This window comes from Ovis canadensis, chromosome 26 (genome assembly GCF_042477335.2).
Source record: "Ovis canadensis isolate MfBH-ARS-UI-01 breed Bighorn chromosome 26, ARS-UI_OviCan_v2, whole genome shotgun sequence".
Lineage (NCBI taxonomy): Eukaryota > Metazoa > Chordata > Mammalia > Artiodactyla > Bovidae > Ovis > Ovis canadensis.
In genome coordinates, this window is record NC_091270.1 from 31,728,884 (window position 1) to 31,751,754 (window position 22,871).

The window sequence follows — 22,871 nt, forward strand, 5'->3', positions numbered from 1 at the left end:
GTTGATAGAATATGTTGACAGGACAAAAAGTTGAAACTCCTGGCAGAAAACCAAAGTCAATATTGGAGCCAAGCAAATACTGCTTGCAGAGCCCTATCAGGAAAGCTTGAAGACCAGCCATTTTTCAATGGCAAGAGACACCCTCAGCTCCAGAACCACGGAAGCAATTGTGCTTTCAGGTACAGGATTTCTATTATTCTGATTGCTTCCAAATATTTTTTTTTCCATTAAGCATTGTTTTTACGTTATAAAGCAACTATTAGTTGACATTCTAATTTCCTGTGTATTTAGAGAATGTAGAAGGAACTGATGCTTTTATATGTGGAAACATATAAGTGCAAGATATTTTTCAATCAAAGAGAACATTGATTAAAAAATTTAAAATGGGCTTGAATATTTGGAATATCTTTCCTTAGGGATTTTTGGACAGATACCATTACCATGGTTTACAATAATTTTCTTTTTGCTCGTATCAAGAGGTTTCACAAATGTTTAATTTCCCTCTACCAATTCCCTTCGCATAATTGCTAAGAACATAGGTGCCAAATGGACAATAAACACAACAGTAATCTAGAGGTCTCAATTTGTATTTCATGCCAAGTCCTTGAGCGTAAAATGTTCGGAAAACCATTGCTTTCTATACTGATAATTGTGTGCTTAGGTTTGCTATCCAGACATTTACAAGAAAATCTGTATTACCTTAAATTAAGATTCATGTTAAATATGATCTATAAACAGTAGAGTTATGTGCCTGTTGCTTTCTCTTTTAGGATGATTGCACTCAGGCAAGCCGCTTACTTCATTTGCTTGTTTGCTACAGTTTCCTGTGGTGAGTGGATTATCTCTAAGATGCAAAGTTAAGGGTGAGGGGGAGAGTAATCAAGCACGAAATCTGACCCTCAGGACACATATCCTTTTAAGGTTCAGCACCAACTACCACTTTGCAGATATATCATCCTAGACACACCAGAAGGAGGGGCCCGGAAACAAGAATGTTTTGGCAGGTGTCAACAGAAACTTCTGTTTGGAAAAAGACTCTCTACAAAGCAGAGCTTAAAACAGGCAGCCCTCTATTTTTATTATCAACATTAAAAAATCAACTTTATCTGAATATTCAGAAGAGTGCTAGGTATTTATAGCATCTGGGTCCAACCCGAGTACCATAATATGTACTTAGTACATATTTTTACTCTGTTAGACTTCTGGAGAATCATTTCAGAAAAGAAAGTAACTAATTTATATTTAATTTAGGAAGTTGTCTATTTGAATAGTTTGAGTTTCCCTATAGGTTTTGATCTTATTTCTCTATCTATCCACTAAAATTTCACAGAATAGGAATGATTTTAGACACTGTTTTTCATTAATCATTGTAGAATGGAGTTTTTACGATGCCACCATTATGGGTGGTTTCTGAGTCTTTGTTGACTTAGGAAGACCACACTGCAAAGATGTTTATGGCTAAGGCAAACAATTCTAGGTGTCCAGGGTAAGGGTGACATTTGGCAAAAAATAAATTCTTAAGAAAGAAGCTTTATTTCCCCTAAACCAAACTCCTCTCCATCTGTCCCCTCATTCCAAATTGCTCTTCTGAGCCATAATCATTACCACATACAAATACATTGAATGCTGAAGAGTAGAAGCCAGAGATGCTTTTTATTATTTTTGAAAATTATGATTATGCTAGGGAAATTAGAGGTGCAAATTAGCAGAAAATGAGAAAATACCTGTCATCTGTAGTCTTGTAATACAGAGATGGCCTTTGTTAAAAATATCTTTTTCAGATACTTCTCTGCATGTGTCTTTACACACTCAACAAAGATGTTATTAGATACTTTTTTGTAACTTATGTTTCCCATTTACAGTGATCTTTCAAGCAGATAAATATATATCATGTTTTTGGAGCTCATATTCTTCTCTATTCATGGTAGTTTTGTATGCCCATTCTTGTATACATGTTTATTTCTATAAAAAAATTTTTTGGAAATTAAAACACCAGATATAGTAAAGGTGTGCATAGTTTTGAAGGTTTTATGATTTATATCATCAAATTATCTTCCAGAAAAGTTGTTCCATGTTAGAAGATAGGGAGAAACCAAGCTAAGATTGCATTTGAGGGAATATAATTTATGTACAAATTATTATGGTTGAGCATGATAAATGAAAATCAACCAAGTATTTTTATGCATAGGCACCCCAAAACTAATTTTAACATCATGCATCAAGCCCTAATACATCACTATTTCAGGAACTCCTTGGCTGTCCGGTGGTTAGGACTCTGTGTTTCTACTACAGACATGGGTTCGAGCCCTGGTCAAGGAACTAAGATCCCACATACTGTACAGCTGGTATATTTCATCCTGCCTCTGCGTTTAGTCATGTCATAAGATCTTTGGGTATTCCATGGACCAGTTAAGAAGGTTTAGAACGCAGATACATTTCTTTTAAAATTATTATTTATTCCAAATTAATGTGTCTTTTTTCAATGATTCTGTCACAGGATGCTTGACTCAACTATATAGCAACACCTTCTTCAGAGGTGGGGATGTATCAGCCATGTACACCCCAGATGCCCAATACTGTCAGCTGATGTGCACCTTCCATCCCAGGTGCTTGCTATTCAGTTTTCTTCCTGAAAATTCAACCAGTGATGCAGACAAAAGGTAAAAGTTGATATTTCTTTACTGGAGAAACCAGTCATTTTTCAAAATGGAATCAGTTGTGTGTGCCAGATAGCAAGATTATGTTTCTACATGGCCAGCTTCATCAGAATCACCCTGAGGAGTTCTTATCTAAGTAGATTCTTAGGCTCAGGCCCAAACCTATCAAACTTAAGTCTCTTGGGCCTGGAAATCTGCATTTTAAACAATGACTTAGAGCCATAGAAAGTAGTGTTTTCCTATCCAAGACCTCAAGGAAAACACTTGAAAATCAGAGTTAAGAGATTATCTCGAGAAAGGGTCTCATGCTGCTGCTGCTAAGTCGTTTCAGTCGTGTCTGACTCTTAGCGACCCCATGGGCTGAAGCCCACCAGGCTCCTCCGTCCATGGGATTTTCCAGGCAAGAGTACTGGAGTACCATTGCCTTCTCCAGAAAGGGTCTAATAATTGGTGAATATTTCACCTGAACAAGAAAGGTATTTGCTGTCTGACGCATGGTCACACTATGGATCATACGCATGAACTATGGATAGCATAGTTCTTAAGAAGATACTATAGAAGGCAAGCATTTTGTTGAGAAAATAATTAAAATCCGTCTTGTAACCTTGGGAGAAGGTAGGTCTGAATGATGCCTACAATGAGCCAGTTTGGGCACCTATAGTATTCATGGAGTGTGTAAGCCTACATGTGCATGTGTGTGTGTGTGTGTGCACGCATGTGTGGACATGAATATATACTGTTAACTGGTAATTTGAAAAAGTAAGAGCATTTGCAAAGTAGTTGTAATGAAAAGTCTTATTCAGTCACAAAGTTGCTCAAGTACAACCACAGTTTTATTATAATTTTCTTTAATTTTGATCAATATCCAGAATGAATGTTTCTTCCTTGTTCCCATTTCCATATCCATCATTCTTTTCCTTCATCTTTATTCTATTTGAATTAAAAACTAGGAATTAGACTGTCATTTCCCAATTCTACGAGGGGAACAAAAGTGAAAATGTTCGTCATGTGGTTGTGTCCTGCTCTTTGTGACCCCATGGACTGTAGCCTACCAGGCTCCTCTGTCCATGGAATTATCCCAGACAAGAATACTGGAGTGGGTAGCCATTCCTTTCTCCAGGTAATTTTTCCCAACCTAGAGACCAAACCCAGGTCTCTTGCATTGCAAGCAGATTCTTTACCATCTGAGCCACCAGAGAAGCCCTCTACAAGGGAAAACTTGTATAGCAAATCAAGACTGTATGTTAGAGGCAGCAGCTTTTCATTTAAAAAGTTGAATTGGGTTCTAGAATCCTTTTAAATAAGGAAATGACATGAAAGTTGACATTAAAGACAGAATGAAGTGTTTTAGTAGGTGTGGACTGAAAGGAGTTAGCAGTCAGGAGGAACACCAAATATAGATGCAACTCTCATGACTGATTTAATTTCTTAAGTAAATGAAAATATTTATAACAACAATCACCAGGTGGGAGCATAATTCCCACAAAGTTTGGGAACACAGGAAGAATCATTCCCTCTTTTATATGACTGAATTTCTGTACTTTGAAATGTGAATATAAAGGAAAACAATGCTAAAGTTAGGTATTACAAAGATTGTTAGGTATTAAGGAATTGCCTCTAAGAATGTTTTTTTCCCAGCAGGTGTCAGGCATGCCGTAGTATTTTCCTTATTTCTGGCTGTATTTATGAGTGCATAGAAATGTTAGACATTTTCTCAATGTGTGTTTATTATTCTACTTCTTATTAAGCTACTTTAAAAAAAAAACAGGTTTGGTTGCTTCTTGAAGGACAGTGTTACAGGAACCCTGCCGAGAGTGTCACGGACACATGCAATTTCAGGACATTCCCTAAAGCGATGTGGTCATCAAATTAGTGGTAAGGTGTGGATTTCTGAGCTCAGTTTGAATGGACAGTGGGTCTACCTTAGAAAAGCTTCTGCTCAAACTCTGTAGCACCATGCACTTTTGGAACGGAGATAAGATAGTAGAGATGGGGTTGTATTCTGGACGTACCCTCTTATTTTCAGCAGTCATCTCACACTTGAGGAGCCTCTATTATTTATGAAGTTGGCACTTTGGTGTAAGATGTACAGAAAGTAAATACACAACCGAATAATAGTCTCCCTTTGATTTCCAAACAGAGAACCAACTTAATGGTTACTAATGGAGAAGGGTCAGGGGAGGGATAGATTGGGGATTTGGGATGGACATGTACACACTGCTATATTTAAATAGATAACCAACAAGGACCTACTGTATACCACAGGGAACTCTGCTCAATATTCTATAATAACCTATACGGGGAAAGAATCTGAAATAGAATGGATATACGTATATGTATAACTGAATCAATTTGCTGTTCCTGAAACCAACACAACATTTTAGATCAACTATAGTCCACTATAAAAGTTAAAAAAAGCTACCCAGCCCAAATGGATGATTTACTTCCAGAAGGGAAACTAATTGAATTTGCTCTATGTGTTTTATTTGGACAGCTTGCCACCGAAGCATTTATAAAGGAATTGATATGAGAGGAGTCAATTTCAATGTATCTAAGGTGAAAAGTGCTGAAGAATGCCAAGAAAGGTGCTCCAACAACATTCACTGCCAGTTTTTCACATACGCCACGAAAACCTTCTTCAATGCAGAGTACCGGTGAGTAAAATTCAGTGTCTGTTCTTTCTGATGGTGTTTTCAGAAACATAGCGTTTTTTTCTTCATAACCATTTTTCCCCCCAATTGAAAATCAGAGAGAGTTTTTAGGTCTAATCAGTTTTCTTAGTCTTAAAGAGAATTAGAATATTCTTAAAGAGATGGAAATACCAGACCACCTTACCTACCTCCTGAGAAACCTGCATGCAGGTCAAGAAGCAACAGTTAGAACTGGACATGGAACAACGGACTGATTCAAAATTGGGAGAGGAGTACATCAAGGCTGTATACTGTCATCCTGCTTATTTAACTTATATGCAGAGTACATCAGGCAAAATGCCAGGCTGGATGAATCACAAGCTGGAATCAAGATTGCCAGCAGAAATATCAACAACTTCAGATATACAGATGATACCACTTTAATGGCAGAAAGCGAAGAGAAACTAAAGAGCCTCTTGATGAAGGTAAAAGAGAAGAGTGAAAAAACTGGGTTAAAACTCAACATTCAGAAAACAGATCATGGTATCTGGTCCTATCACTTCATGGCAAATAGATGGGGAAAATGTGGAAACAGTGTCAGATTTCATTTTCTTGGGCTCCAAAATCAGTGTGGACAGTGACTGCAGCCATGAAATTAAAAGACACTTGATCCTTGGGAGAATAGCTATGTCAAACCTAGACAGTGTTTTAAAAAGCAAACATCACTTTGACGACAAAGGTCCATATAGTCAAACCTATGGTTTTTGCAGTAGTCATGTATGGATGTGAGAGTTGGACCATAAAGAAGGCTGAGCACCAAAGAATTGATGCTTTTGAACTGAGGTGCTGGAGAAGACTCTTGAGAGTCACTTGGACTGCAAGGAGATCAAACCATTCAATCCTAGAGGAAATCAACCCTGAATTGGAAGGACCGACACTGAAGCCAAAGCTCCAATATTTTGGCCATCTGATTTAAAGAGCTGACTCACTGGAAAAGCCCCTGATGCTGGGAGAAAGTGAGGGCAAGGGGAGAAGGGGGCAACAGAGGATAAGATGGTTGGATGGTATCACTGACTCAATGGACATGAGTCTGAGCAAACTCAGAGATACTGATGAACAGAGAAGCCTGGCATGCTGCAGTTCACGGGGTCGCAGAGGTGGACGCGACTTAGAAACTGAACAACAGTCTTCTTATTATTTTATTCCATTTGGGCATCATTTTTCCTGAAGAGAAAAATTTCCATTTGGTCCGCAAATACCCTGTGCTTGTGGAGTGAGAGTTCAGTAGAATAATGTCCTGGAGAAGAACAGTTCCTACTGCACCCTCACCCTAACCTTCCCTCTAAAGAGGGGGAGATGTCTCTTTGATGAATAACACAATCCCTAACTCACTCATCACTGTGATTGCTTTGTTTATTTTCCATGGATCATGGATCACTTTCAACAGGGAATGGACTTCTGCAGGCACCTTGAAGTTTAGGAAGCAAAGTAACCTGTGTTTTTCACATTCAGGAACACCTGCCTATTAAAACGCAGCTCACAGGGGACACCTTCGCGTATAAAGGTGCTAACTGATGTGGAGTCTGGCTTCTCACTGAAGGCCTGTGGAAACTCGAAAATTGGTAATTGTATGGCTCCTACTTCCCTGTGCGGACTTCTTCCCCAGTGGCTAGATAATAGACACCACCAAGAAATGACCGTATAGTTTTCTCTACAATGTCACTGTGCTAGTTTCCTATGGCTGCTTAAAAAACTATCCCAAACTTAATGGCTTGATCCTGGGTCGTGAGGATCCCCTGGAGAAGGGAATGCAACTCACTCCAGTATTTTCGCCTGGAGAATCCCATGCACCGAGGAGCCTGGCGAACTACAGTCCATGGGTTGCAAAAGAGGCAGAGACAACTTAGTGACTAAACAACAACAAACAAGGGAATACTAGTCATTATGCTACGAACCTTGGCTTTGTAGAATAATGCACATTTGAGCAATCTTCACATCAGTCAGTGAAACACTGTACCACAAGGAAGATAACCAACCAGGAAGTCAATGACGGCAGATATTTATATAGTCCTTCATTTGATTTGTACCATAGAGGACTAAGGGTTTCCCTAGTAGTTCAGACGGTAAAGAATCTGCCTGCAATGCAGGAGATGGAGGAGACACAGGCTCAATCCCTGGGTCGGGAAGATCCCCTGGAGAAGGAAATGGCAACTCATTTCAGTATTCTTGCCTGGAAAATCCCATGGACTGAGGAGCCTGGCAGGCTGTAGCCCATGGGGTCACAAAGAGTCAGACATGACTGAGTGTGCACACACACACACACACTTCACTGTGTGATTGTACTAGGCAGCAAAAGAGCCTCCCCAAAACATCCACATCCTAATCTCTGGAATCTGTAAATATGTCACCTTATAGGGCAAAAAAGGCTTGATTAAATACGTGATTATGGTAAAAAACACTTTGAGATTATTCTGGATTATGTGGATAGACCCAATGTAGTCACAAAGGTCCTGATAAAAGAAAGAGAAAGCAGAATGATCAGAGAATCATACAGAGAGATCAGAAGAGGTTACACTTCCGGCTTTGAAAATGGAGGAAGGGTCCCTAAGTCAAGGTATGCAGGTGGCCTCTAGAATCTGAAAAAGGTAAGGGAAAATGTTCTACATAAATTCCCAAAGGAACAAAGCCATACCGGCATCTTGGCCACCTCACGCGAAGAGTTGACTCATTGGAGAAGACTCTGATACTGGGAGGGATTGGGGGCAGGAGGAGAAGGGGACGACCGAGGATGAGATGGCTGGATGGCATCACGGACTCGATGGACGTGACTCTGAGTGAACTCCGGGAGTTGGTGATGGACAGGGAGGCCTGGCGTGCTGCGATTCATGGGGTCGCAAAGAGTCGGACATGACTGAGCGACTGAACTGAACTGAACTGAAGACCCATTTACTTCACTGAGAGACTTCACTTTCACTTTTCACTTTGATGCATTGGAGAAGGAAATGGCAACCCACTCCAGTGTTCTTGCCTGAAGAATCCCAGGGACAGGGGAGCCTGATGAGCTGCCGTCTGTGGGGTTGCATAGAGTTGGACACGACTGAAGTGACTTAGTAGCAAGACCCATTTGGTTCAGAGGTTAAAGCGTCTGCCTGCAATGCAGGAGACCTGGGTTCGATTCCTGGGTTGGGAAGATCCCCTGGAGAAGGAAATGGCAACCCACTCTAGTATTCTTGCCTGGAGAATCCCGTGTACAGAGGAGCCTGGTGAGCTGCAGTCCCCGGGGTTGCAAAGAGTAGGACATGTCTGAGCGACTTCACTCACTCACTTAAGCCCCATTTCTAGATAAGGAAATTGCAACCCACTCCAGTATCTTTGCCTGGAAAAATCCCATGGACAGAGGAGCCAGGTGAGCTACAGTCCATGGCGTTACAAATAGTTAGACACGACTAATGACTAAGCACTACACGTTATTCCCATCATAAACAACAAGGACAAAGATCCATTTCAGACTTCTCAACTTCTGATCTTCAGAACCGTGAGATAATAAATTTGTGTTGTTTTAAGCCATTAAGTTTGGGATAATTTTTTAAGCAGCCATAGGAAACTAGTACAGTGAGATTGTAGAGAAAACTGTATGGTCATTTCTTGGTGGTGTCTATTATCTAGCAAAATCAATCAATGAAACCCTATGTTTAAGACATGGGGTAATTTTAATTGAAAGAGCCAGAAAATTTGCTAAGATAGTCTGTCTTATTTAGCATATCAGCATGTCAATGATAACACGTTATTGAAACCAAATTATCAATAGCCACTTCTATACAGTATCAAGTGCTGACTCTGTGCCAAGCCCTGAATGGGGAGCTGGGCTAGGATCCTGCCTTAGAAGACTGGGAAGTTGGCAGCAGTGCCTCTCTTTTCCCATTGGTTCCCAGCCTCCCCCAACACACCTCCTCTGTGGTGTGCTCCAGATTTATTGCTTCAAGTTAAGCATTATTTTGTTTTTTAATATACAGATTTGGTTCTTTTCTGTAATTTAATTTCTGGTTATTGATATGGTCTGGTAAGACATTGTTTTCATACTTCAGTCCTTTAAGATCTTTTCTGTTTTTTTTTTTTTTTTTAGATGTGTGGACCATTTTTAGAGTCTTTATTGAATTTGTCACAATATTGCTTCTGTTTTATGTTTTGGGGCCTTTTTTTTTTTTTTTTTTTTTGGCCATGAGGCATGCAGGATCTTAGCTTGCCTGCTGCTGCTGTTGTTGTATCCAACTCTGGGTGACCCCATAGATGGCAGCCCACCAGGCTCCCCCATCCCTGGGATTCTCTAGGCAAGAACACTGGAGTGGATTGCCATTTCCTCCTCCAATGCATGAAAGTGAAAAGTGAAAGAGAAGTCACTCAGTCATGTCCAACTCTTAGCGACGCCATGGACTGCAGCCCACCAGGCTCCTCCGTCCATGGGATTTGCCAGTCAAGAGTACTGGAGTGGGTTGCCATTGCCTTCTCCGCTTAGCTCACCTACCAGGAATCAAACCCACATCCTCTGCATTGGAAGGCAAAATCTTAACCATTGGACCAACAGGGAAGGTCCCTCTCCAGTTCTTTGGACATGGTTTCCTTTAGTTCTTTGAACATATTTAAAATAGCTGATGTAAAGTCTTGGTATAGTAAACCCAATGTTCTTGCTTCCTTAGTGGTGGTTTATATTGACCTCTACTTCTGTGTATGGGCCATATTTCCTTGTTTCTTGACATGTCTCATGATTTTTTTGTAAAAAAAAAAAAATTAGACTTTTTAAGTACAAGCATGTGACAAACTCTGGACATCAAATCCCTTCCTTCCTCAGAGTTTATTGTTGTTGCTACTGTTTTGTGATGCTGTTGCTGTTTGTTTGGGGACTTTCCTGAGCTAACTGCACACAGTGGTTAGTCTCTTTTGTGGCATGACCACGGATGTCTGTGCTCAGCTTCCCCCACAGTTTTCTAATGACAGGACAGAAGTTTCCTTGGGTGCCTACAAGTAGTGAGTTTGCCAGCCTTGGACAAGGGGCTTTTTGTGAGACTTAGGGCATGCGTTTCACTGCCCTGCCCTGCCCTTTACAACTTTGCCCTGGCCTCCACTTTGTGCTGACACGGAGCTCCCAGAGGTCAAACTCAGTCCTCGGTGAGGGCCCGGGGCTTTCCCAGCACGGGAAATGTGCAGAGCCTCTGTCATGCACACTTTCCAGATCCCTAGGAATATCTCAGAGATTTTCAAACTCTCCTTGGTTTTCCTTCTAAGATTCTCATTGGCTTGTGGTATGCCCCTATTATTACTACTGACTTAAGCAGCTACAATGTTGTATAATAGTCACAATCTTTTTTTTTTTTTTTTTGACAAGTACTTTCAAGGAAAAGGCTGTTGACACTGAGGAAGTTCTGAATCAGGTCAAAGAAACTCAGTCCTTGGGAGTGGGGTTTTCCTGAGAACCTCCAGTCAAATAATGACAGTTATCTGGGGACAGGGCTTGGGAGTAGCTCCAACTCTGTTCTGCCCCCTCCTGAGGCCTGTTAGCCTGCTGGTTTTCCCCACAATTGTGGGTATTTTCAAGGCTTCCATGGAGCTGTGGAGAGGGGATGAGAGGGCAAGTTAAAAACCTCACAGAACTCAGGGCTCTTGCTGAGATTTGGCTGTTGTTCTTGGATAAAAACTCCCTGGACTGTTATCAGCCTTTGGTTCACTTCTAGAGTTCTGAAACGACATTGATTTTGACATTCTGGCCAGTGCTCGTTTCTTCTTTTTTCTTTTTTTTTTTAATGGAGGAAAGGGTTTTGGAAGGTCTTTACTCTGTCATTCCTACTGACATCTTGCAGTGCTTTTGACAAACAAAACAAATGAAAACGAAACTAGCTTTAAAAAACAGCATGGTCTTTGGAACATAGTTAGCCCCTGTTCTTTTGTCATCTTGACAGGTCAGACTGTGACTGCACTTTATATTCAGCAATGCGTTCCGTATTTTGTTTGGAGCAACAGACACATCAAAAGAGAGTAACCAAGATCCTGAGATACCTAGAAACATAGGCAAATAAGATACCATTAAAGAAACAGATTGGACATTTAACCCTAAAAAGTCAGGATGACTGTTTTAAATTTTTGTTTTTGAAGAGCAGTCATTGGGAAAAGGATTAGACTAATCTGTGTGGTTTCATAAAATAGATACAACTATGATGAAAATAAGAAAAAAATTCTGACTTGTAGAATGGTCCAGAAATGAAACTTGCCATGAGGTAGTCAGCTCCTTGTCATTATAAACATCTGAAATAAAGGTTGAACTACTTGAGAGGATGCAGTTGTAGGTAGACATGGAATCCCATAAATTCTCTTCCAGCTTAAAGTCTGATTTTTTTTAAAAAAAGATTTAATTAGTTGAGGTCTAATTTCCTAAACTTCCCATCTGAAGATATTATGTGTGACAGGCACACTCTCTTGATCCAACTATGTTCATTTAAATTTGGATTCTTTTTGTCTTTCTCATAATTGCTACCATTATTCTTTAAGCTTACATAATTTTAATAGAATTTGTTTTTGTTGTTCAGTGGATAAATCATGTCCAATTCTTTGCAATTCCATGGACTGCAGCACACCAGGTTTCCTTGTCTTTCACTATCTCTTGGAGTTTGCTCAAATTCATGTCCATTGAGTCGATGATGCTATACAATCATCTCATCCTCTACCACTCTCTTCTCCTTTTGCTTTCAAACTTTCCTAGCATCAGAGCCTTTTCCAATGAGTCAGCTCTTTGTATCAAGTGGCCAAAGTATTGGAGTTTCAGTTTCAGCATCAGTCCTTCCAATGAATATTCAGGGTTGATTTCCTTTAATCTCCTTGCAATCAAAGGGACTCCCAAGAGTCTGCTCCAGCACCACAGTTCAAAAGCATCAATTTTTCAGCAGTCAGCCTTCTTTTTGGCCCACCTCTCACATCCGTACATGACTAATGGAAAAACCATAGCTTTGACTATACAGACCTTTGCTGGCAAACTGGTGTCTTTGCTTTTTAATAGGCTGTCTAGGTTTGGTATAACTTTCCTTGCAAATGTCCAACTCTGTGACCCCATGGACTGTAGCCTGCCAGGCTCCTCTGTCCATGTGATTTCCCAGGCAAGACTACTGGAGTGGGTTGCCATTTCCTCCTCCAGGGGATCTTCCTGACTCAGGGATCAAACCTGTGGCTCCTGCTATGTCTCCTGCATTGCAGGCAGATTCTTTACTGCTTAACCACCTGAGAGGCCCTAATAGACTTTTAAAGTGAAAGTGATAGTTGCTCAGTCATGTCTGACTCTTTGCAGCCTCGTGGACTATACAGTCCATGGAATTCTCTAGGCCAGAATACCAGAGTGAGTAGCCTTTCCCTTCTCCAGGGGATCTTCCCAACCCAGGGTTCAAACCCAGGTCTCCCACATTGCAGGCAGATTCTTTACCAGCTGAGCCACCAAGGGAAACCCAAGAATACTGGAGTGGGTAGCCTATCCCTTCTCCAGTGGATTTTCCTGACCCAGGAAATGAAATACTTTATGTGTTATCAAATTGAGTAAATAATAAGAACATAAGTAAAAGTATAATTGAGATATAATTATGTTATGGAAAATGAAAGTAGATTTCCTCTTCTAATGGGTACACGGCATTTTTGTTAGAAATTCAGGTTTTTGTTGATGTCTTTATTAAAATATGATGTTTTTATCAAAATATTCAGGAAAACATAACACAAAAGCTCATGTGCCTAAGGCCTGAATTTCAGGGTCAGGGTAATATAAAGAAAATATAAACAAAAGCTGAGTAGCTTAGGTATTTCGGACCAAGTAGGATAGAGCACAGGTTAAGACATTTTATTTCTCTGACATAGGTGTCTGTCTTTTATCAGATTGAGACCAATTTTTTCTTCTCCCAAATGGCAAACAACAAGCTTGGGGATGTTGCAACAGACATTTTTTTCGCTAAGGATGTGTAGTTCTGTGTACAAACAACAGTCATAGTTTCCTTAGTTATGATGACGAAGTACAAGCATGTGTAGCATCGTGACATGTACGTCTTCCCCTGTGGGTTCACAGGCTGCCGCGTGGACATTTTCCAACATCGTGCGTTTTCAGATGTGGATGTTGCCAGAGTTATCGCACCAGATGTTTTCGTGTGTCGAACCATCTGCACCTATCACCCCAGCTGCCTTTTCTTCACATTCTATACAAATGCGTGGAAGACAGACTCACAGAGGTCAGTAGGCGTGGGTCACGTTTGCTACTGTTTTGGCATCATTTTCATTTTATACTTTGAGTTTTTCCCAAGTTTTGTTCATTTCCCTCAAAACACTTGAACTCATAGAATGAACTTATGGTTACCAGAGGGGAAAGTGGCGGGGGAGAGGGATAGTTTGGGACTTTGGGGTGGACATGTACACACTGCTATATTTAAAGTGGATAACCAACAAGGACCTACTGTATAGCACCGGGAACTCTGCTCAACGCTATATGGCAGCCTGGTTGGGAGGGGAGTTCGGAGAAGAAGCATATATGTATATGTATGGCTGAGTCCCTTTGTTGTCCACCTGAATCTATCACAAGATTTTTAATTAGCTATACTCCAATATAAAATAAATTTTTTAATTAAAACAAAACAAAACAAAAAACACTTGAACTCATAGTTTAAATAGAGGCTCTTCTGCCAGGTGCGGATTAGTTAAGAGATTAGCAGACTTTCCTACCCATCTTCTCTTACTTAAACAGACCATCCAATCAATGAAACAATAGCCATGGGTACCTTTCCTACTAATCTTAATGTTTTGTATTAGCTTGAAGTAAACCACTCACTCGGAGCATATCCTTTAAGCTCCTTTGTTCTGACCCCAGTGTTTCAGAAACTAGAGCCCTGTTTATCCTGATGAAGGTTCCGGTTCCATCTCTTGACCCATAGATAACCTGTCCTTTTCTTTACACACGAGATGGAGCTAAGAGAAGGGTATCAGGTTATGATAGCATCAGCACCATAAATCCCCAGAATCTGTTCTTTCTTCTTTTTTTTTTAAATTAGAAGGTAGAACTTTACCTTTCTCCTCTTTTCGGGCTATCTGTGCCTGTAAGTTTTCTTCAGAGGGAGATGTGGCTTGATTTACATTTAATCTCTGTAATTCACTAGAGTCCTGTAGTCTGATGTTCTTTGGAGGGAATTTCTCAGAAGAATAAAATTTGCAGGGGGGCGGTTTGATATGAGGTGTTCTTGTATTTGCCTTTAATGGGGTTTCCTTTTTTCTCTTGCCCTTTTTTTTTTTTTTTTGACCATAGAAACGTTTGTTTCCTTAAGACTTCCCAAAGTGGGAGCCCGAGTTCCCCTACTCCTCAGGAAAATGCCATCTCTGGATACAGCCTTCTAACCTGCAAACAAACTCTGCCTGGTAATGCGATTTGATAAAAAAATATTACACAAAATGTGATCCATTCTATGATCTTCTAACAAGCCTCAATGTTCCAGAAACTTGTGTATGTGTGGCTTATCATTTGCATTTTCTATCTTTTTTACATTTGTCCTAGGCACAGAGCCCTGCCACTCCAAAATTTACCCGCAAGTTGCTTTTGAAGGAGAAGAGCTGCATGTGACCTTCGTTAAAGGAGTGGATGATTGCCAAGAGACCTGTACAAAGATGATTCGCTGTCAGTTTTTTACTTATTCTTTATTCCCAGAAGACTGTAGAGGAGAGAAGTTAGTGAATGCTTATTTTTCAAAAACAGTTGGCAGATAATTTCCTGGGCTTTCACCCTCTGAGGTTCACTCTCATGCTGATCGTCTTGTCTAGGTGTAAGTGTTCCTTACGCTTGTCTTTGGATGGCTCACCAACTAACATTACTTATGGGACGCAAGCAAGCTCTGGTTATTCTTTGAGGTTGTGTAAACGTGGGGACAGCCGTGGTGAGTAAATCTCACTTTTTTCATAAAACTGTAGAGGGATGTCTGAGTTGTTTAGATACCTTTTTAAATCTTCTATAATGGAACTATGTGTCTTGTTTTCCTTAACTGAAGGGGACTGTGATTCACCCTCTGATCCCAACCATTAACTTCAGTGCTCTCTTTTTAGTCTGTACCACAAAAAGGGGACGCATTGTTGGAGGAACAGATGCTTCTTGGGGAGAGTGGCCCTGGCAGGTCAGCCTGCAAGTGAAGCTGAGAGCTCAGAGCCACCTGTGCGGAGGGTCAATCATTGGACGCCAGTGGGTCTTAACTGCTGCCCATTGCTTCGATGGGTAAGGTTTGGCTGCATCTTATCTGGAGTTGTATCTTGCCTCTTTGTTTTGAAGACTCTATAATCAATTTCTACATCATTGTGTCAGTTTATTAATATCCATCCCTCTACAAAGTTACAATAGCTTTTGGTGGTCAAAACTTTGGAGATTTTCTGTCTCAGCAACTTTCCCAGGTAACTCAGGGATAAAGAATCCTCCTGCCTCCAGGGAAGGTTCGATCCCTGGGTTGGAAAGCCCCCTTGGAGGAGGAAATGGCAACCTGTTCCAGTATTTGTGGCTGGAAAATTCCATGGACAGAGGAGCCTGGTGGGCTCCATGGGGTCGCAGAGTTGGACATGACTGAGCGCCCATGCACGCCACTGTTAACTGTAGTCACCATGCTGTATGTTATATCCCCAGAACTTATTTATCCTATAACTTTGCTCTACATAGTAATTTTAGACTTATTTTGCATATATCCATATTCAAAGAGTTAATTTAAATTTTCACACATTCCCAAAATATACATATAATTTAAATAGTGCTGAGGTTCCTCTCATTTCCCCTATTAGAGGCATTACGTAAAAACTGGGTTTTCCTCTTGGTTGGATGTCAAAAGACACAACCAAGCCAAAAACTGGGAGAAGGAAGGATTTATTATTGCAGTGAGTAAGGAGAACACTGGGGATCTTTCCCAAAGAAATTGTATCCCCAAACAACAGAACTGGAGAAGTTTTAAGCTAAGGGTACACGCATATTATTGAAGGGCCTTGGCCTGAGTTCAGGCCTTGGTTGATTGAAGTCATGAGGGTCAAAAAAAGTCAACATCACCATATCTTAGGTTCCAGTTGATCCAGTGGTTGAGTGCTTCTGGCTAATCTTTGCCATTGAAAGATAACTAGGAGTCTTTACAGCTGATCCATAATCTTTGCTATTGTTACTTCTCTAACCTGTAATAGTCCTTTGTCTCTGCATTCTTGTATTCCCTTTAAGATCATTAATTACTGAGACATATTCAAGGACAGGACTTTCCTGTGGTTTAGCCATAAAGAATCTGCCTGCAATGCAAAAGACGTAGGTTTGATCCCTGGTTGGGGAGAATCCCCCTGGAGGAGGTCATGGCAACCCACTCCAGTATTCTTGCCAGGAAAACACTATGGACTGGCGGGCTATAGTCCATGGGGTTGCAAAAAGTCCAACACGATTGAAGCAACTGAGTACATTCAAGGACTAGCATTGTGGCCAGGCTTAGATCACAAAACGGCTTAAGCTAAAAATGGTTTCTTTTATATCAAGAAAACCATGACTGGATCTCTTTCTCTGGGGACCCACTATCCTATTTGGTTACAGAGAGACTTGTGTACAGTCATTCTTTCTTGCCAGTTCTGAATTTCATGGAAGTGATTGCTTTCAACTTGGTGAATGATTTTCCATGATAAACTGTGAGATATCTCCCAAACAGTTTATCTCAGAAAGAGACAGCAACATTCTTCTATATTCACTTACAGAAAACATGACATAATTATACACTTCCCAATATTTTTAACTAAATCTTCAGAGTTCAGCACTGCTGCTGTTGGTGCTAAATTGCAAGGAGAAATTAGGTATGTAAACATATGAACTGGACATGGAACAACAGACTGGTTCCAAATAGAAAAAGGAGTACGTCAAGGCTGTATATTGTCACCCTGCTTATTTAACTTATATGCAGAGTATATCATGAGAAACAATGGGCTGGAGGAAGCACAAGCTGGAATCAAGATTGCCAGGAGAAATATCAATAACCTCAGATATGCAGATGATACCACCCTTACGGCAGAAAGTGAAGAAGAACTAAAAAGCTTCTTGATGAAAGTGAAAGAAGAGAGTGAAAAAGTTGGCTTAAAGCTCAACATTCAGAAAATGAAGATTGTGGCATCTGGTCCCATCACTTCATGGGAAATAGATGGGGAAACAGTGGAAACAGTGTCAGACTTTATTTTGGGGGGGCTCCAAAATCACTGCAGATGGTGACTGCAGCCATGAAATTAAAAGACGCTTACTCCTTGGAAGAAAAGTTATGACTAACATAGACAGCATTTTGAAAAGCAGAGGCATTACTCTGCCAACAAAGGTCCGTCTAGTCAAGGCTATGGTTTTTCCAGTAGTCATGTATGGATGAGAGGGTTGGACTGTGAAGACGGCTGAGTGCTGAAGAATTGATGTTTTTGAACTGTGGTGTTGGAGAAGACTCTTGAGAGTCCCTTGGACTGCAAGGAGATCCAACCAGTCCATTCTAGAGGAGATCAGCCTTGGGTGTTCTTTGGAAGGAATGATGCTGAAGCTGAAACTCCAGTACTTTGGCCACCTCATGAGAAGAGTTGACTCATTGGAAAAGACTCTGATGCTGGGAGGGATTGGTGGCAGGAGGAGAAGGGGACGACAGAGGATGAGATGGCTGGATGGCATCACCAACCCGATGGATGTGAGTTTGAGTAAACTCCGGGAGATGGTGATGGACAGGGAGGTCTGGCGTGCTGCTATTCATGGAGTTGCAAATGGTTGGACATGACTGAGCGACTGAACTGACTGAACTGAAACATATGTTATATGTAGTATTTTCTTCCCAGTTCTTTTTTGAAAGGTAAAGAGAAAGGAGAAAAGAGCAATATGAAAGGCCAGTCTTTCTGGTTTCAAATCAGTTCTTATTTTTCCCTCCTAGGCTTCTCTTGTCAAATATTTGGCGCATTTATGGTGGCATTTTAAATCTGTCAGAGATAACAACAGAGACATCTTTCTCACAAATCAAAGAGATTATTGTCCACCCAAATTATAAAACCTCAGAAGGCAGTCATGACATTGCCTTAATAAAACTTGAGGCTCCTTTGAATTTTACTGGTACGTAGCATATTTAAGGAGACATGTATTGCTGAATTGTGTTGGTTTAAATTTTCAGATCAGTTTCAAGGAGGGGTCAGAATCTAAGGAGACTGTCTTTATTTTCTGGTTAGTAAAGTTGCGGGAAAGATGAGTATTGCCAGGAAAAATAATTTGAAACTTGACATAAAATGTCTTCTACTTAAGGGCCAAGATGTGTTACTTAGTTCTTTCAGGAAGGAATACAGCTGCATATTATACTATTGAAATAATAACAGACATGGAAGGGAGCATGACTTCCTTTGACAAGAGTAGCAGAATTAGCATTGCCTTGGGCCTAGGCATATTGGGAGTATCTGAGGGGCAAGCATATTCAAATATTAATTTCCAGGTAAAACCTGAGTAGGGAAGAGACTGTTGGACAAGGCAATTCTGGGAGACAATAGCTTTGTGGTTGGACGGGGTGCGTTTGGACATATAAAAAGCTCCGCAGTTGCTGGATGCCTGCTGGGTCTGCTAAAGATTCTGTGATCTCAGGGCAGGATGTCCTTGACTCCAGTTACCCCCTAATAGGATTGTTATTAAAATCAGTTAATAAGTTAAAGTGCCTAAAAATCATGCTTAAAACAGTGTAGACCCCTCTGCTATTACTATTGAGGGAATCATACATAAGAACTTGTAAAGGCTCTTGACAGTAAATTTGGGTTCGGAATTTTAAAATTTAACACCCAAAATGACTGTGATTGCTGAGATATTTTCTTGAGTCCCTGACCTTGGAAACTCAGTGGAAAGTAAAAGGTGTATTCTACTTGGTGCTACTCTAGAGAAAGAGAATATAGGGGCGGGGAGAGTATGTATTTTTAAAGTCAATGTTCATAACTAAATCTAGCCAAACTCTAATGTAAAAATTACCTTTCAGATTTGCAAAAAGCAATATGCCTCCCTTCCAAAGATGATACAAAACCAGTTTACACTGACTGTTGGATAACTGGATGGGGCTTCACAGAGGAAAAAGGTACCATGTGGCATTTTATATGTTAAAACACAGGAGTGGATTTGTTTAATTGGCCTCTAAAGTTATATCCAGACTCGTGATTTTTTCCATAACTATTCATTCCCACATATGTATTCAGTAATTCTTGAGAAGACAGTTTTGCTTGGTCCTGGAAAAATTCCTAGGGTAATCTCTTAAGAGTCTTTGTTTGACTTCTTCTAAAGGATTGGTCCCATGCAGGACAAACAACTTCCCCAAGCCCATCCTGTCCTCAGAATTAATAGAGTTCCCATCTCCCAAGGCCACTGTTATCCCTTGGATTAATAACCAGGAGTATAGGCAGACATGTCATCTCTCTTTCTGGAAGGCTTTTAAATATTTTTTTAAAACACATCCTTCCTGCAACCTGGTAAAGCCTGTGAACCTCTTCTCTAATGCTTTTATACCCATAAATAAAACACATAGGATTACAAAGAAAACCAATGACACTGCAACTTATCAGAATACTTTGAAAATGACAGTGTTAATAGCTCAGTCCTGTCAGACTCTTTGAGAACCCTTGGACTGTAGCCTGCCAGGCTCCTCTCTGTCCATGGGATTCTCCAGGCAAGAGTACTAGAGTTGATTGCCATGTTCTCCTCTGGGGGATCTTCCTGACCCAGGGATCACACCTGGGTCTCCTGCACTGCAGGTGGACTTTTTACCATCTGAGCCACCAGGGAAGCCCTTATTTCTTAACAATCAATGTAAATCAACTTTATTATAAATTGTATAGTTCATTCCTGCCAAATTGAGAACTACAGATTTTTAAAAACTTTTTTAAATTGCAGTATAGTTGATTTACAATGTTGTGTGACTTGCTGTTGCATAGCAACATGAATCAGTTATACATATATCCACTCTTAGATTCTTTGCCCATACAGGTCATTGCAGAGTATTGAGTAGCATTGCCCATACTATACAGTAGGGCCTTATTGGTTATCCATTTTATGTATAGTAGTGTGTATATGTAGATAACCAATAAGGACCTACTATATGTGTTGAGGGGCTTCCCAGGTGGTGTTAGGGGAAAAGAACCTGTCTGCTAAGGCAGGAGATGTAAGAGACTAGAGTTGGATCCCCTAGGGTTGGCAAGATCCCCTGGAGGAGGATGTGGCAACCTACTCCAGAATTCTTGCCTGGAGAGTCCCACGGACAGAGGAGCCTGGCGGGCTACAGTCCATGGGGTCACAAAGAGTAGGCCTCGACTGAGCGACTAAGCACACGTATGTATACTTTTTCCAGTTTTACTGAGATATAATTGACATACATGACTGCATAAGTCTATGCTGCACAGAATGATGTTTTGACTTTTATATGTTGTGAAATGATCACTATTATAAATTAGGTTAGCATCCATCATCTACTATAGATGCATGTGTGCTAAGTTACTTCAGTAGAGTCTGACTCTTTGGGACACTATGGACTGTAGCCCGTCATGCTCCTCATCCATGAGGTTCTCCAGGCAAGAATTCTGGAGTGGGTTGCCATGTCCTCCTCCAGGGGATCTTCCTGACCCAGGGATCAAACCTGCATCTCTTATGTCTGCTACATTGGAAGGTTCTTCACCACTCGTACTACCTAGGAAGCCCCTATTACAGACACAGACATACAAAAATTATTATGTGAAGAAATAACCTTCATGGAAACTTCAGCATTCTCATTTAAGACTGCAGTCTTACTTCTATATTTATCTTATTGCCTCCTTCTGATGTTGCCTCTCAGGTAAAATCCAAAATACCCTACAAAAGGCAAATATTCCTTTGATATCAAATGAAGAATGCCAGAAAAGTTACAGAGATTATAAAATAACCAAACAGATGATCTGTGCTGGCTATAAAGAAGGAGGAAAAGATGCCTGCAAGGTAATGCGTTAGAGTATGAAAAACACACAATAGGCCACTTGAGAAAAATCATTTCAAAATATGTTTTTCCAAGAGTAGTTCTCTATAGCTTTCTAAATGACTTGGAACCAAATAACCTGATAATTACATGTAAAATCTTTAAAAAATCGAATATATGCCTATAGTTTTTATATATTATCTATCTCACAGCAGGAGTATGCCATCTTTAAGGGAAGAAAATTGTGCAGACAAATCATTGTGCTAAAATACAAGCACATTAAGTTCATCTCACCTTGGGATGTGATGATGTCAGATTTTCGGTGTTGGAATGAACAGAAAACGCCAACTATATACTGTTGATTAGATCACTCTTATTATGTCCAGCAGCTCATGAGACGCATGAAATATCTGAAGAGCTATGAGAAATTGTTTGCGTGGTGTGTGTGGTATGACTACCGAATTTTAAAGGCACATCCATCATAACCTCCTCCCATTTTGCTTTTTCCACTCACTGTGACACAGGGTGATTCAGGCGGTCCCTTGGTTTGTCAACATGAAGAAACATGGCATTTGGTGGGCATCACTAGTTGGGGTGAAGGCTGTGCCCGCAGGGAACAACCAGGAGTCTACACCAAAGTTGCTGAGTATGTGGACTGGATTTTAGAGAAAACCCAGGACAGCCACGGTCAGCCTTTGAGCAAGTAGCCAGCTTGAGAAGCTTCATAGGCATGGGGAAGAGCCTCCCTTGGAATATTCGATTAACAACCTGCATTCAATTCATGTGCTGAACCTTGGGGTTTCTCATCTGCAAAAACCCCACAGAGGACGAGAGGAGTGGTGTCTACCTCTTGTCCTTGTCGTAAAAGGAACAACGCATAATGCTTGCAGCATTCGGTAATGATACCGTAATGGGAGAGAAAAGCAACCGAGTATGTGTACAATTGTTTGTTATGAAATAAAAATGGCAAAAGAGTGTGATTAATGTGTTTTATTCTGATAGTGAAACAGAATGGAAGACAAGTGACTCCAGGTTGTAGCACATTGCCTGGGATCATTCTAACCTTACCACTGCCTCCAGAACTCCGTCTATCCAGGGATAATAAATTCTTCTCTTGGCCTCACCAGCACAGTCATTCATACCTACTACTGCCTGCCTCTCTTGGGGTGAAGAGCCAGTGATCTTGGATTTTGTTCTGCCAAGCGGAATGGAAGAAACCTGTGAAATGCACACTTTTGCAAGGAAGAGATGGGTTATCTGAACCTGGAAGATTAGCAGCGCAGCTTTCCATGTCAGCTTCTTACCTTGGTTCCCTGGGCATTGCCACAGGGCTCCAGACTGGCCGTGCAGAGGAGACCTGTGGGGCTGCAACTGTCTGGGTGCAACTTCCGCCATAAGATCCTCATGTAGCCTTCGTGGAAGGCAGGGGATCTGATTTGCTGGGGGTTCAGTGGGCTTCCCAGGTGGCGCTAGTGGTGAAGAATGTGCCAGCCAATGCAGGAGACATAAGAGATACAGGTTTGATCCATGGGTGGGGAAGATCCCCTGGAGGAGGGCTTGGAAACCCACCCAAGTATTCTTGCCTGGAGAATCCCATGGACAGAGGAGCC

General features: G+C 40.9%; 1 protein-coding gene across 1 annotated transcript; it reads left to right on the top strand.

Annotated features, from left to right (window-relative positions):
• KLKB1 (kallikrein B1) lies at positions 1 to 22,241 on the top strand. The gene is made up of 15 exons (XM_069573361.1): positions 1 to 179; positions 771 to 829; positions 2,498 to 2,660; positions 4,426 to 4,532; positions 5,152 to 5,311; positions 6,800 to 6,909; positions 13,374 to 13,533; positions 14,598 to 14,707; positions 14,844 to 15,012; positions 15,107 to 15,219; positions 15,386 to 15,551; positions 18,232 to 18,407; positions 19,306 to 19,401; positions 21,145 to 21,284; positions 21,786 to 22,241. The coding sequence occupies exons 2-15, from the start codon at positions 772 to 774 to the stop codon at positions 21,966 to 21,968; spliced, it is 1,911 nt and encodes a 636-aa protein (XP_069429462.1). The 5' UTR covers positions 1 to 179; position 771; the 3' UTR covers positions 21,969 to 22,241.
• Positions 22,242 to 22,871: the final 630 nt, after the last annotated feature.